The sequence below is a fragment of the Malaya genurostris genome, chromosome 2, assembly GCF_030247185.1.
Source record: "Malaya genurostris strain Urasoe2022 chromosome 2, Malgen_1.1, whole genome shotgun sequence".
In the NCBI taxonomy this organism is placed as follows: domain Eukaryota; kingdom Metazoa; phylum Arthropoda; class Insecta; order Diptera; family Culicidae; genus Malaya; species Malaya genurostris.
The window spans coordinates 61,634,229-61,648,569 of record NC_080571.1 but is presented as its reverse complement, the minus strand read 5'-3'; the positions used below and the strand labels follow the sequence as shown (position 1 = coordinate 61,648,569).

The window sequence follows — 14,341 nt, the reverse complement described above, 5'->3', positions numbered from 1 at the left end:
ACTGTTTGGTGTGGTTTGTACGCTGGTGGAATCATTGGACCGTATTTTTTCAAAGATGCTGTTGGACGCAACGTTACAGTGAATGACGATCGCTATCGTTCGATGCTAACAAACTTTTTGTTGCCAAAAATGGAAGAACTGAACTTGGTTGACATGTGGTTTCAACAAGATGGCGCTACATGCCACACAGCTCGCGATTCTATGGCCATTTTGAGGGAAAACTTCGGAGAACAATTCATCTCAAGAAATGGACCGGTAAGTTGGCCACCAAGATCATGCGATTTGACGCCTTTAGACTATTTTTTGTGGGGCTACGTCAAGTCTAAAGTCTACAGAAATAAGCCAGTAACTATTCCAGCTTTGGAAGACAACATTTCCGAAGAAATTCGGGCTATTCCGGCCGAAATGCTCGAAAAAGTTGCCCAAAATTGGACTTTCCGAATGGACCACCTAAGACGCAGCCGCGGTCAACATTTAAATGAAATTATCTTCAAAAAGTAAATGTCATGTACCAATCTAACGTTTAAAATAAAGAACCGATGAGATTTTGCAAATTTTATGCGTTTTATTGTTTAAAAAAGTTCTCAAGCTCTTAAAAAATCACCCTTTATATAGATTAGAGAAGCCATTGCAATGTCGTATAGTTCATCAAAAAACGGTGATTAGCTGCCGAGAGAACAGTAGTAATATCTTCAGCAGTTTATGATAAAATTTGTCAGTAGTATGGGATAACCACAAATAACTCGAAATTGAAGTTTTCTAAAATGTTTGGTATGAACGAGCATTTCGTGTACAGTTTCGGTATTGGTCGGGTTCGGGCATAGAAAAAATTTATATGTTTGTCGGTTTAGGGTCGGGTTCGGGTGACGATTTTTCTATTTTTAACGGGTACGGGTCGGGATTGTCCCGGGTTGGCGGTTCAATGCATAAGGCACTGGTCTTACAAACCAGTTGTCATATGTTCGAGCCCCGACCTGGAAGGATTCGTAGTGTCAGTAGAATCTTAGCACCAGCCGTACAATGGATCTGTACACTCTGAATCGACTGCGAGGTCTGTTGAAACAGAAGGTCAAATTCCACTACAGAAATGTAATACCAAGGCTTTGATTTGGGTCGGGTTCGGGTCTTAGTCGGGTTTCGCGTATTTGAACCCGAAACCTGAGTTTTATCGGTTCGGATCGGGTACGGGTAAGTTTTTTATTTTCAATCGGGTACGGGTCGGATTTAACAAAAAGTTCACCCAACCATCTCTACTACTTATTTTCAACCGGTATTCGCAGGTCCGAGAAAACGAGTAATTGGGGAAGACTAGGTTCATGGTTGAAGAAAACTGTGGTGAGATTTATTACCTATTTGTTTCATTGTGCCCGGTGCACGACCATAATTAGGTTAAAGCCGGTCTAAATGAACGATATATACTAATAATAATGATTTCATTTCGTTTTAATTATCAGTAATAACCATTGGTTATAGCTAAATAATATTTTACTACTTTTCATGAAGATACTTTTTGTCCACACTGGACGAGTGGATATTAATAATTTATAGTTTTGGAAATCCAAAAAAACCAAGACGGCGGCTTTCGGTTTGTGGATATTCTTCGAGATCGCTATATAATTTATATTTTCGAGACGGGTTTGACAAGTAAACTATTGGAATTGATATCATATGATTTCCTAACTTACATTTATATATCCTAGATGGCCCCAAACGATTTGTTGTGGGTAATTCTCATATAAATGAATTTAAACATTGCATTTTTCATGTCATCGTAATCGGTTTGAAGGCTTAAATCTGCAGATTATTAGAGAAACCCAAATGAAACAGCGAAGGAAAAACTTACAGAAGAACCTTTTTTAATCCACCTAGTGGTGTAATGATGTAGAAAGGCATTTATATTTATATTTTCAAAAATATCACTAGTAGATTCTGTGTAAAAAACTTTTTTTCTATCTTGTATAAAATAAGACACTTTCTTTGGGTATGAACTGACATAACCTTTTCAATTTGTAAACAGTTATGTCAAGTTAATAAGATTTTTTCTTTATTTTGCATCGCCGCGCTAAATGATTAAACACACTTTACCCTATGAGACTATAAGCACTTTTATTTGAGTCTGTTTGTAGAAATCGATCAAATCATATCTGAGAAATTGAGCGAGTCTCGTTTTAGATTTTTTGACCACTATTTCCGGTACTTCTGGAACCGGGAAATTGGAACCAGTATAGCCGAAGTCGGTTCGTAGTAAGTAACTAATATAGCCTACAAATTGAATCAGTTTTAAGTCAAATCTAGAAGAATTTTACCCTTGCTTGCATCGTCGCTCTAAATGACGGTGTGCAAACTTAAACACACTTTACCCTATGAAAGCATGATGAAATTCAATAGCAACCTATAAGACTATGAGATTATGTATTTTATGAGTGAGGTTATTTGACACACACACTCGCACACATACACGCACAGACACATAAATTTTTCAGCTTGATGAACTGTGTCGAATGATATAGGACACATTTTCACTTATCAATTTCGCAAGAGATTGCATAAACTTTCTATATGAGAAAGGCAATAAGTGTACTTTTATAGAAAATCATCGTAATCATGATTTTGTAATAACACTAACAAGTAGGTACAAACTGAATAAAAGATTTAGTAATTTACATTTTTTTTCACCTGAAAAATATGGATTTGAATGTGGCAATCCTGCACGCTAAACGAAATTGAACAAAGCACGCTGCGAACGGAGGAATGCCGCACGTACTGACGCGTGCCAGTTTTACATCGTCATTTTGAATGACGATTTGAATGTTTTGACACTCATCGCCCTATAATTTCGGAACCGGAAGTCGGATCTGGATGAAATTACACAGTGTATTCAAAGACAATGAGAGCTTTAATTCGAATAATGATTTGTGGAAATTGGCTTAACCGTTGCTGAGAAATCGAAGTGAGTTTAGTTTTTGGAGATTTTCGTTACTATTATCGGTGCTTTCGGAAGTGGAAACCGGAAACTAGTAGTCCCAAAGTAGTTTTATATATTCACTAACTAACAAGATCAGCAAACTAGAAGAATTTAGCAGTATGTTTTATGAAAATGTACACCTCGTTTCGTTATCGCTTCTGAAAATATACTCATGAAATTGAAAATTTTCACTAATCGCACTGTAATACCGGAACCGAAAGTCGGATCAGGATCAACTTTTAGGGGATTTTTTAAAGAATTTTACGACCTTTCATTTGCTTCTTAGTTTGGGGAAATCGGTTAAGAAATTTCCGAGAAAATTGAGTGCGAATTTTTCAACAAATTTGCACATATTTCCTGGTAGTTCCGGAACTGGAAGTCGGATTCAAATGAAACTCAGGAATTTTGTATTTGAATCTAAGTTTGTGGAAATCGGCTCAGCCATCTCTGAGAAAATTGAGTGACATTATTTATCACATACACACATACACACATAGACAGACATTTTGTGATTTCGACGAACTGAGTCGAATGGCATATGATACTCGGCCCTCCGGACCTCAATTGTAAAGTCGGTTTTCACAGCGATTGCATAGCCAAAAAAATTCGATCAAAGCTAGAACTCGAACCACAAACCCTCCCTGGATTCGGAGAACTGCTGTGCCATAGAACTACCTCGAGGAAAGTGGGTTGTTATTTGCGATATGAGACTACACCGCAGGTTATGTGAAAATTATGCAATACTCCGATATTCGCAATGTCCGATTTTCGATTCTCAGCAAAGACCCGGAAGCAACGATCAACAGAGTTCCGTTTGTTTTTTTTTTAAATGACTGAACCCATTTTGACCAATTTAAGATCATATGAAAACTACATTTCTACAGACTTTAGTCCAAATTCATTCAGTTTATTTTTAGTTTACTGTTCTGAATATGAGTAAATGGCTTCGTTTATTCAACTGTTAGAAAAATTGCACACATCAGAATTATTTTTATAAAGGCTTGTATTCAAAAACAATTTCATAATAATCGGGTTCAATATTCCAATGAGTTTGACTACGAAACCGCTGTTCGAGGGATGGAAGGTTTATCGTAAAAGCAACCCGACTTCTCCTCTTAGTATACAGGTCAGAGATCCTATCGATAGTGAATTAATTGCACGCCTTAATATGCGGCGCTCTCCTGGAAGCAAAGTACGCGACCAGAGCCGGATGTCGTGCACAGTAAAACCTCTCGAACAACATTCGGAAGGTTCGGTTCACTACACACACACACACGTGTACAATGGTTTGGGGGAGGTGAGACAGTGCCAATCATTCGATCTCGTCACAGTCTCATTGCTCACTTCCAGCGTTCCGATGTTCGGTGAGACGTGGGAGACTTTTACTCTCATCGAATAGATTTAGAGCGCGATTCAACTCACAAGGTCACGGTCATTCGGTGCCTGGTCGGGCAAAGTAAACGAATTGTCAGACTGTATCTGCTGCTGCTATGTGACGCACAGGATCATCGTGAACAGGGTCTAGTGCACCGTACGGCAGTATGCTACTGCGACATCGGCCAGTGAACAGTTTTGCCTGCCAGGGAAAGACGCAATTTCGAAGTCCTCCAAACAATTAAGGTTTCAACTAGATGACAGAGTTTGAGCGAACAACAGCAGTGCAAGAAAGTGACGTATTTGTCCGAAGGATATTTTTAACAGTGAGTCGTTTGTCGAATATTGACATCCATTGGTTCCGATGTGAAATTGAAAGCTAGGGACAAAGAGTAAAAAGGAACTGTTGCATAAAGGGCGATTTTACCAGGCCCTAGCTAGGCCATCAAGTTTACGGTTAGTCAACTTTCTCTCTCGATGAGCTCGAACCGTGGGAACGAAAACATCGTTTGCACACACACCAACTGGAACGGGTGACGACGATGGTGTTCATCTCGTATGCTCGATGAAGCGTAGAAGTGGGTGGCACACGCAATACTCGCAAGCGGGCGACGGAACGGAGGGGTAGGGAATTTTCCCCGAATGCAAAAGCGGAAGATCAACAGATTATGTGCGTCAATAGCACTCCCTCGGGCGAACAGTGCTCCGGTTAGTCGTATTACGGGTTTCGTGTGTGTTTTCAACGCCAGAGAACTCAGTCCGATTAGTATTTTCGCACACAGAATCGTTACTGCTGCTGCTGCTGCAGAAAAAGTGAGAAATATGACATTTTGCCTCCCGAAACAAGATGAAAATCGATAGAATTGTGTTGCCGTTTGTGGTCAACTTGTGAAAACAACCGATGTGTGAGTTTTGTTAGATTCCGTGGCAGCTGCTGGTGTTCGGGAGCAATGAAATCGCGTAGCACCTTCACTGTATCGATATCGAACCGAGCAGATTTGTTTATTTTTTCGATTGAAAATGGCAAAACAAGTATGTAACTAGCACAGTGCAGAAACAGGCTGTGCGAAAAATAAGAAGCGAAAAAGAAAAATACACGGGAAAACAGAAGGCAGGCCAGTCACAGTGGTTTTGAACAACCGGAACGAACGTTCGATGGGGAGAAGAGCAACGCGCACCAGTTCATGAAAATGAGATTTCAGTTTCGATTTCGACGTTCGCTTTGACCTTCACCCGGAGCGTTCCTTCCCAGCCACGACCCCAGTGCTAGAGTGCTTGGGTACAGTGGTGGATTGGAATGATGTTTTCTTTCTTCCCCGCGCTATCATGTTTTCCGATGTGGCTTTTTCCGATCCTGACGACCCGGACTGTGCCACACTCCCCCTTCAGTAGAGCGGTGACCTAGTCTGAATAATTGAAAATATATAATGAAAAATTGATTTAATTTATGCTCTACTAGATTACGTTCGGATTACGGTGTGGATGAATGAAGCAGGGGGAAGAAGACCTACTCACTTGTTGAATTTTGTATCGACTGATGGCTATCAAGTTGTGTGTTATTTTTGTTAGTACTTTTATGGGCCTACGAACTAACCTGGTGTTAACTCGTTTCATTGGGTAAAAAAAACAGTCGTCTTCGTAGAATCAAGATATTGTTCTGCAATGTCGTAAAGTAATCGATACTTGAATGCAATGAAAAGTAATGGATTTCCAATCAGTGTTGGAAAAAAAAGATTTCGAAAATCGCAATTTTTCGCAAATGATTTTGATACAAAAAAATCATCAATCAGAAAACTCATTGAAGAAATGTTCACTACTGATGTTTTGCAAACGCGATTCTCACTGAAACTGATCAGTTGTGAAAAGTTCGCTGGCGAACATTCTCCTCGAAGATATTTAAGAAAAAAAGTTCGCAAATTGAATATATCTAATATGATTCTAGAACATCATGAATAAATTTGCCGATGAACAAAAACTGGACGTTTCTGAAAATGTTCAGTGAGCGTAGGGTGGTTGAAATGAAAAACAAACCGAACTTTTAAGCTCTTGCAATTTGATGCTCTGTGGATAAGTGGGACAATGGTGGCGATGTGTTCGAAATTTGTTCAGCAATACCGTGTTGGTGGAATGATATCATCAATAAAGACAAAAAGTGCTGTGATTTATAATATCTATAATGATAATAGAAACATTAATAAAAACCCAATCCAAAAGCATGTTATGCAGCTGATTAAAAATATTACCCAATTAGTTTGAAAATCATACACAGAAGTGGCAGGAACGCAGGCTATCGCTACGCCAATTTAAACGCACCATTCAAACGGTGCTTCTGCTGTGTGGTCGCGACATGCAAAATGCTGCGCTCATATTACTTCTACAAATCAAATTCATACTACATAGCGTTTCATTGGGTTTAATCTAAATAGTGCAGTGTAATCAATCAGCTGGAATTGAAATAGCCTTTCGTCGCTATTATCACTATTTGGAAAGTGGAAGAAATATTATTGTTATTATTTAACACCCTACGTGCATCGAAAATATCGCAGTCAATATTTATCACCTTGCGAATTTATTCAGTAGAGATTTTTTAATTGATGAAAATATAATAACATTATTCTTGCATGAATCACTTCGGTGTCGAACTGAAGCGTAGTGGAAATTCAGTATTGAAATATCATCGGAGATTCTTCTCCATTTCGATTATCTCTTTAGCGATATTTCTGTGGGAGAAAATTCATCACTAAGTTTCGCTGATACAAAAAAAACTTCGAGGTTCAGAGTTTTGTGGATGCTTGTTTCATGAATGAAAATCTTCAGATTTTTTAATCACTGAGTTTTTTTTAGAAAATCTCTTGACCTGTTTTTTACGAGTGATAATGGCCCTTATTACCGTTCTCACTTCCACTTTCACATTCACTTCACTTACATGTCACTTCACTTGATTTTTCCTATTACCAGTATCACGCATAGTGAAGTGATCACTGTGGTGGAGAAAACTAATTTTTTCAACAAAATTTTGGTGATTTGATGTTCGTAATAACAACAAGCTCATCTAAGTTATTACTTTTTTCTTTGAAGCGACTTTCGTGAGCAAGACCTACATTCACTTCACTCGGTTTTCACCGTGTAGTGATACCGATAATAAGGTGAAAATCAATTCACTTGGTTTTCACCGTGTAGTGATACCCGTAATAAGGGCCAATGAGTTTTTTCATCATGATTTTCCCAACACTGTTTTCATTAATTGGGGATGCGCAGCAAATCGATAGTAACAAATTAAGATTTGATAAAAATACCGCAGGAAAATCTAGTAGGTAGTTCTATTTAATCTTGTTTCCTAGTGATCAATCGATTATTGAGAAAATTTTCACGTTGATAATCTAATCAAAGCTTGGTTGAGCAAAATTGTGCGCAAAGATTAGTACAACAACTCTTCTGAATACAATTTTTCCGTAGAACGTTTCACAAAAAAGTTAGAACAAAAAAAAAAGAATTTTCAGGAGCCACCCTACTTTTATTCGGGAAAATTGATGTAACTCGATCAAATGAAAAGCTAGAGAGGTGCTTTTTTGGCAAAGCTGCTCAAAATAAAATGTCCTACAACTTTATTGTACAACAAAATCATTTTTGAGTTCAATTAAGAAAGTTAGATTTCAATCTAAATGAGGACCACTCTAGTAACTTTTTTCATCAAATGGAGCGCCATTTGAATACAAACAACTTTTGTGACGACACCAACTACAAAAAACTAATATTTAATAGTGAAAATATTTTTGTCACGCTAATTTCCCGTTTCGAACCACTGTGCACTGGAGAGGGCGAATTCAGCATGTACTCAGAAAACAATTGTTTAATTCAAAAACAAATCTCATATCTTTATCACGTAGTTTTTACTGCATAAACGAGTATAAGAAATAATGTTACTCAAACCACACGAACATGTTGTTGGAATTCTTGGAAAAGAACCTCTGAAAGATCTGGGATCTCAACAAAAAAAAAAGAAATTCGTCCAATTTGCCTTTAGAAGAAGAAATATTTTTGACAGTCATACGTAAACTTTTTATTTCGTATGAAGGTTTCCCACATTCCATGCCAGAAAAATTAGGCTACGTCACCCAAATCAACACTGGTAACGCAGGTGAAAATCGAGCTCTACAAGGTTTTAAGGGCTAATACTAGATTGTGACTACTCATTCGATTTCTCGTGTACTCAATCTAAACTACCAAACATGGTACAGAGATGAAGTTGAACAGAAATGAGATAAGGTACACTACTGTCGTATCATAGGTCATATTAATAAATTCTACATTGCAACCAACATAGGACACCGACAGTTTCATGGGAGAAATGTGTTCCAATTTTAGTACAGCATTTGACAATCGAATGCTATTACTAGTTGGATATGGAATGAAACACAGACTTCGGCAATTAATCGAATTATACTTGAGGAAAGTTGATTAAATTCCGGACTCCCGCAGGGTTTTCATCTATACCATATGCTTTTTACTTCCTAAGTAAACGACATCTGTTTCATGCGTGAACATCTTTAAGATCAACTCAGTTGAATTGGTCGAATGTGATATTCTCGTTATTAAAAAAAATCAGCTGAAAATAGCAAACAATTATTTGGCGTGATTGACGTTGTTTTGTTCAGGAATAAAATTGATATTTGAACAATGATTAACAAGATCCTTCGTACAGGCACTAGCTATGGCAATTTGAAGCTTGATAAATTCATGCCTTCTGATTCATTGGAATGAAATCATGTTTTCATCTTATAAATTTGCAGAAAGATATGGGCTTCTTTTCTCGCACCGAAAGTAAATGTTTCCTGTAGACTTAGACTAATAAGATTGATTTAATTTCACTCAAACTTTGATTGAACATTTCAACAGCATGGTAGCTCTAAAGGTTGTGAAATGAAAGGAAAATTTCATACTTATTCTACATTACGGGAGGACGACGACTCATCAGACTATTTGGAACGATAATAGGTTCGCTCTCAGCAAGCGATGCGACCATAGAATATTATTAACAATTAGGTGTTTTTTTAACTTCGAGTACAGGAAAAGTGAAGGGAATTTTTAGTTCTTGGGAAATTTAACCCTACATAGTAGACGGTAAAGAGTGGTTGTTTCCCGAATAACCACAATAGAACTCCAAACATTCGGCGTTTGAGTATTACTAACATTATCAATTCACTCTAGCACGGTTGAAAATCTTCAAACGTTCTAAGTCCTTGACATAAAACTATAGTAAAAGTGTTTTTGATTAAAAATTTTGATTCCTTGGATTCTCAAACAGTTATACAATAAGAATAACGATTATTTCAATATTCATAACAGTGAAATCTTGAATGCTCCAAATCTGAACAAATACTTATCCGTAGATACCGTGATTCTAATCAGTATACCGGTAATAATCTCGGCAAAATTCCTTTTTGAAATACTCAAAGCTAGTTGCCTTTATTAGTTACAAAGCATCGAATGGCTACTGCTTTGAAGTGTAAAAAATTCATAGAAAATTTACCAATACGACTTGGACGCATCGGTTTAATTGGTGTGCTGCTGTCTGACCTCGCTGCAATTTGTTCGGAGCTAAGTCATGAAATCTTGCTTCAAGAAGTTATTTTTGACGGTTGGGTCCGAAGAATGTGTACGTTTGAAAAATCGTTGAAACGTTCTATTTCAAATACGAGATACACATAAGAACGTGACAACTGGTTTTTACAATAATGATGATGAAATAAACTTTCAGATAATACTCTACAGGGTGCGACAGGACCTGTTCAAATTTTAAATAATGGGAGCACAAATTAATTCGGTCCGTTTTTTGGTGTCAAAAATGCATTTATTTCAACATAAATTTTTTTTAAAGATTAATCGAAGTATCGTCTATCGCCAGTTACTAGTTTTTTCCCATCTAACAGGCAAATTTTCGAATTCCATCTCGAAAAAATGGCTCGTCTTTTGAGGTAATCCAAGTTTGAGGCCAATTGAAGCCAATCGATGATCTGCCAGATCGTGCGACGGATACACGTCGGAACAAACAGTAATCACAAGGAGCAATGTAAGAAGAATTCGACGGGTACGGCGAAATGTCCCACTTGAATGTCTCTCATATTTTTTACGACAAACACGCACAGTTTTCACAATTGAACGATTATTTTCAATGTACATTGCTACCATTTCAGCCTACTTTTTAGGTATAAATCTATCCATGAGTAAAATATCAGGTGTACAACTTTGATTCTGCCGTTTTTTTTTCCAAAATTAAAAGCTTCATTGCGAAAAAGTGCTTACAGATGTATTATTCAAAGTATTGTCCCGTCGCCTAACGACAACTTTCTCCCATCTTTCCGGAAATTTTCGGATCCCGGCTCTTTTGACGCTATCCATGAAGCAATCCATTTTTCCAACTCTACGAAGGATTGAAAACGTTGATCTGCCAGACCGTGTGCCATCGAACGGAATAGGTGGAAGTCAGAAGGGGCGACATCTTGGGAATACGGCGGGTGGGACAAGACTTCCCATTTCAGCGTTTCCAGGTACTTTTTGACCACTTTTGCGACGTGAGGCCGAGCATTGTCGTGTTGAAGGATGACTTTGTCATGTCGCTCTTGATATTGTGGCCGCTTTTCTTTTAACGCGCTACTAAGGCGCATCAGTTGCGTTCGGTAGCGATTTCCTGTGATGGTTTCACCCGGTTTTAAGAGCTCGTAGTAAATCAAACCGAGCTGATCCCACCAAATACAAATTATAACCTTGGCGCCGTGAATATTCGGTTTTGCCTTCGACGAAGTAGCATGCCTGGGCTTTCCCCACGATTTTCTGCGTTTAGGATTATCGTATCGAGCCCACATTTCATCACCGGTTACGATTGGATGTAAAAAACCCCTTACGATTATGTCTTTGAAGCAGTTGCTCACATACAAATAGACGGCGCTCGATGTCCCTCGGTTTCAACTCGTGCGGCACCCAGTTTCCTTCTTTCTGAATCATGTCCAGGGCCTTGAGACGTTTTGAAATGGCTTGCTGACTCATTCCCAACGATTCGGCAAGCTCTTCTTGGGTTTGGCACGAATCTACATCAATCAATGCTTCTAGTTGTTTATCTTTGAAGGTTTTTTCTCTTCCACCACCATGTTTGTAATCGACATCGAAATTACCATTTTTAAAACGTTGAAACCACTCTCGACACGTTCTTGTACTCAGAGCAGCATCACCGTAAATTTCTGAGAGCATTCGAAGCGCTTCAGTTGCATTTTTTCGAATTGTAACAGAAAAGTAAAACTTCTAGCAAATGGCGAGAATCGGGCACATAAACAGACATTTTCGAGCGTGAATAATACGAAAACAAGAACAACTGTTACTGAAACGGCGCTAACAATTCGTTAGGCACTGTACACACTCACTTTAAAGGCATTATCATCTATGTATTTTAACCAGCCTCAGTCGGTACAGCGACCTATCGGAAAACGGCGAAAGTATTCAACATTTAAATAGCCCCTGTCTGCATGGCGCTCCCAACAGTCAAACGGCATTAGTGGACTTTTGCGAAGAGGAGATTTTATATCAGCTAATTGTAATAATAACAAAATATTGACATGAAAAAATCTTCTGATCATACGATTTATTTCAAGTTTGTGTTTTAAACACCAGCACTGTCACGAACTCAGTTTTCACTTTCCTTGCAAAATATGATCCGCTAGCTGTGACACTATATGAACTTCAACCGGTGCGTGCAAAGTATCATGCACGTGTTCTGCACCTTTTAATCGGGTTGCTTTCTGGAATGTGTTCACACTTATACCAGAGTAGCTCAGTTGACAAAGCATCTTTTCGATAAGGAGAAGATTGTAGGTTCGTCCCTCTCTCAGTGCTCAAATATTTATATTTTCGATGTTTCATCCATCGATAATTGCTCTCGATCCGTGTCTCGCACGCGGTTGGGGTAATTTTCCACCAACCTATAGTTTGAGCAACTATCACACTTTAATCTTCGGAAGGGTTTCGAACCTCAACATTGAATCAACGAGAAAATTGTTTTCTAAAGTTCCTTCCTGAAGACCTTCATTGGTTAAAGGCACGCCCGTTCATGACTAGCTTCTAAAGCTACGAAGTTAATTTATCAGTATCGCCACGAAAGAACATTTCACACACTATCAACAAACTAATTTTCCTCTGGTTGAGTCAATATTTTTGTCAACACTAGAGATTTCGAGAATACTGTTCATGCTAACTACTTTTTTCAACAAGTTGACGATGTACTGACAGTTCAGTTTCGATCACGATCTAAATCGAAACCACGAGGTTCATTAGCAGTGGGTAGAGTAATATTTTCGGCTCATCTATTACCAAACACATGGAACTAATAATTGACACGTGCGGAAGCCTGCTGATTGAGATTAAAAATGTATGATTTATCTGATACAGGTTGTGTAAAACTGACTCTACTAAACTGACTGTGCCTGCACTTGCATATTGATACTTTCAATAGACTAACACAATTACAGTCATCGAGCAGAAGAAAACCATCACCGGAATTCGCTGAATCGATAACTTTTACTACAATTTATGTCTGTCGTTCGGTTCCGTTTTATTTCATGAGTAGGATGACAGTGTATAAACCGATTCTAGAGAATATAGGACATCGCAAGTGTACCGGAAACTCTTTAACCATACACTTTACGGCAACGGCAACAGTTCTGTTCGAGTCCTTCGATCATGACATTAAATAATAAATGCGGATGCAAACGAACACATCGCTGCGATAAGAACTGCTCTTTCTATTTCTCCGGTTCCAGTAGTTTTGCTCGTATTTGCTGGGGACCGGCCGACACGGTAAACAGTGCCAACACACACAATCAGATTTTGAACTGACTGGACAGCGCAAATATGGTTATCTAACTTACGGTCTCGGTTAGGATTATGCAATCGGAAGACGAATCTGAAACGTTCAGCTGGATGTTTGATTATTTCGTAGCACACATTTCGAACGAGTGAGAGCAATGACAACATTTGACTATGTGGAAGCAGCTTTTGAATGCAGCATTTCTATTGGTTTTTACGCAAACAAGGTTGATTTGGAAAGTCTGTGTTTTCTTGCTTGCATTTGGGGGATTATTCGGGTTTTCGAAAATCCCACTGCATCCATGAAAAAATTGTTTGTCTTAATCAAGAATCGTATTTCGATGAATCTACTGATGTTACTTTTCCCAAAGAACTGATTACAAGTTTGAAATATTGAAACGATTTGAAAAAAAATTAGGCCTTTGACGCCAAAGCTGATGGGCAAAATTTGCCAACAGAAAACGATTCAGTCTATATGGACGATAAAACGTACCTGTAGTACTTATTGGCCAAGAACTTTAAACTTCATTCGATGTTTGTTTGTTTGTGAAAAAAAACTATTTCGTTCGGCAAGCAATCTTCAACTGCGGACTAAAAAATATGTTTTTGTGGCTTCATAAGCTGCAAACAGAGAAATCTCAATCTACTTTTAACTTTCCTGAACCGATTTGGTGAACTGTAATTATTTAATTATTACGGTATATTTATCTTTTTCGATAATTTTTCGATGCTTTATTAGAAAATTAAATGTAACCAGTTAAAGTAAAAAGTCGATTGTAACCTAATAATTGGAATAGAAGATAAAAAAATCCTATTTTAATCCAGCTAGTGGTGTAATGATGCCTCTCTCATATTACTCATACCATCATAAATATTACTGTGAAGTTCTAAAAACAACTGTTCATTGAATAGAAACAGGAAAGTTTGTTCGAACTAGAAGTATTATCCACGAATTCAGGGATTCTGTTTTAAACCGTAAGTTTCACCTAAATATTTTAAATAAGACGATTTGGCTTGAAAACATAAAAGGAAAAATCAATCCGCGGTATTTGGCAAGAATTCGACATAGAGTTTCTTTTAAAGAGGTTTGATACACACGTGTTTTTTCATGCAGTTTGTTTAAGTGTTTAAATTCTGAAACACAAAATC

The 14,341-nt window shown here is 37.9% G+C and overlaps 2 protein-coding genes across 5 annotated transcripts in view; one reads left to right on the top strand and one right to left on the bottom strand.

Annotated features, from left to right (window-relative positions):
- Window positions 1-14,341, bottom strand: part of LOC131432436 (nuclear protein localization protein 4 homolog) — a 77,226-nt gene that overhangs the window by 26,984 nt on the left and 35,901 nt on the right. The gene's annotated exons all lie outside the window — the stretch shown is intronic.
- LOC131432434 (uncharacterized) overlaps window positions 1-14,341 on the top strand; it is a 41,054-nt gene that overhangs the window by 6,005 nt on the left and 20,708 nt on the right. Inside the window, exon 1 of one of the 3 annotated variants that reach the window (XM_058598699.1) lies at window positions 3,971-4,665. The exons of 1 other annotated variant lie outside the window; for it this stretch is intronic. In XM_058598699.1, coding sequence (XP_058454682.1) covers window positions 4,597-4,665 — 69 coding nt within the window. In that variant the 5' untranslated portion in view covers window positions 3,971-4,596. Of the gene's footprint in view, window positions 1-3,970; window positions 4,666-4,783; window positions 5,245-14,341 lie in introns of those variants that run through there. One more of the 3 variants, XM_058598701.1, reaches the window with a different exon arrangement.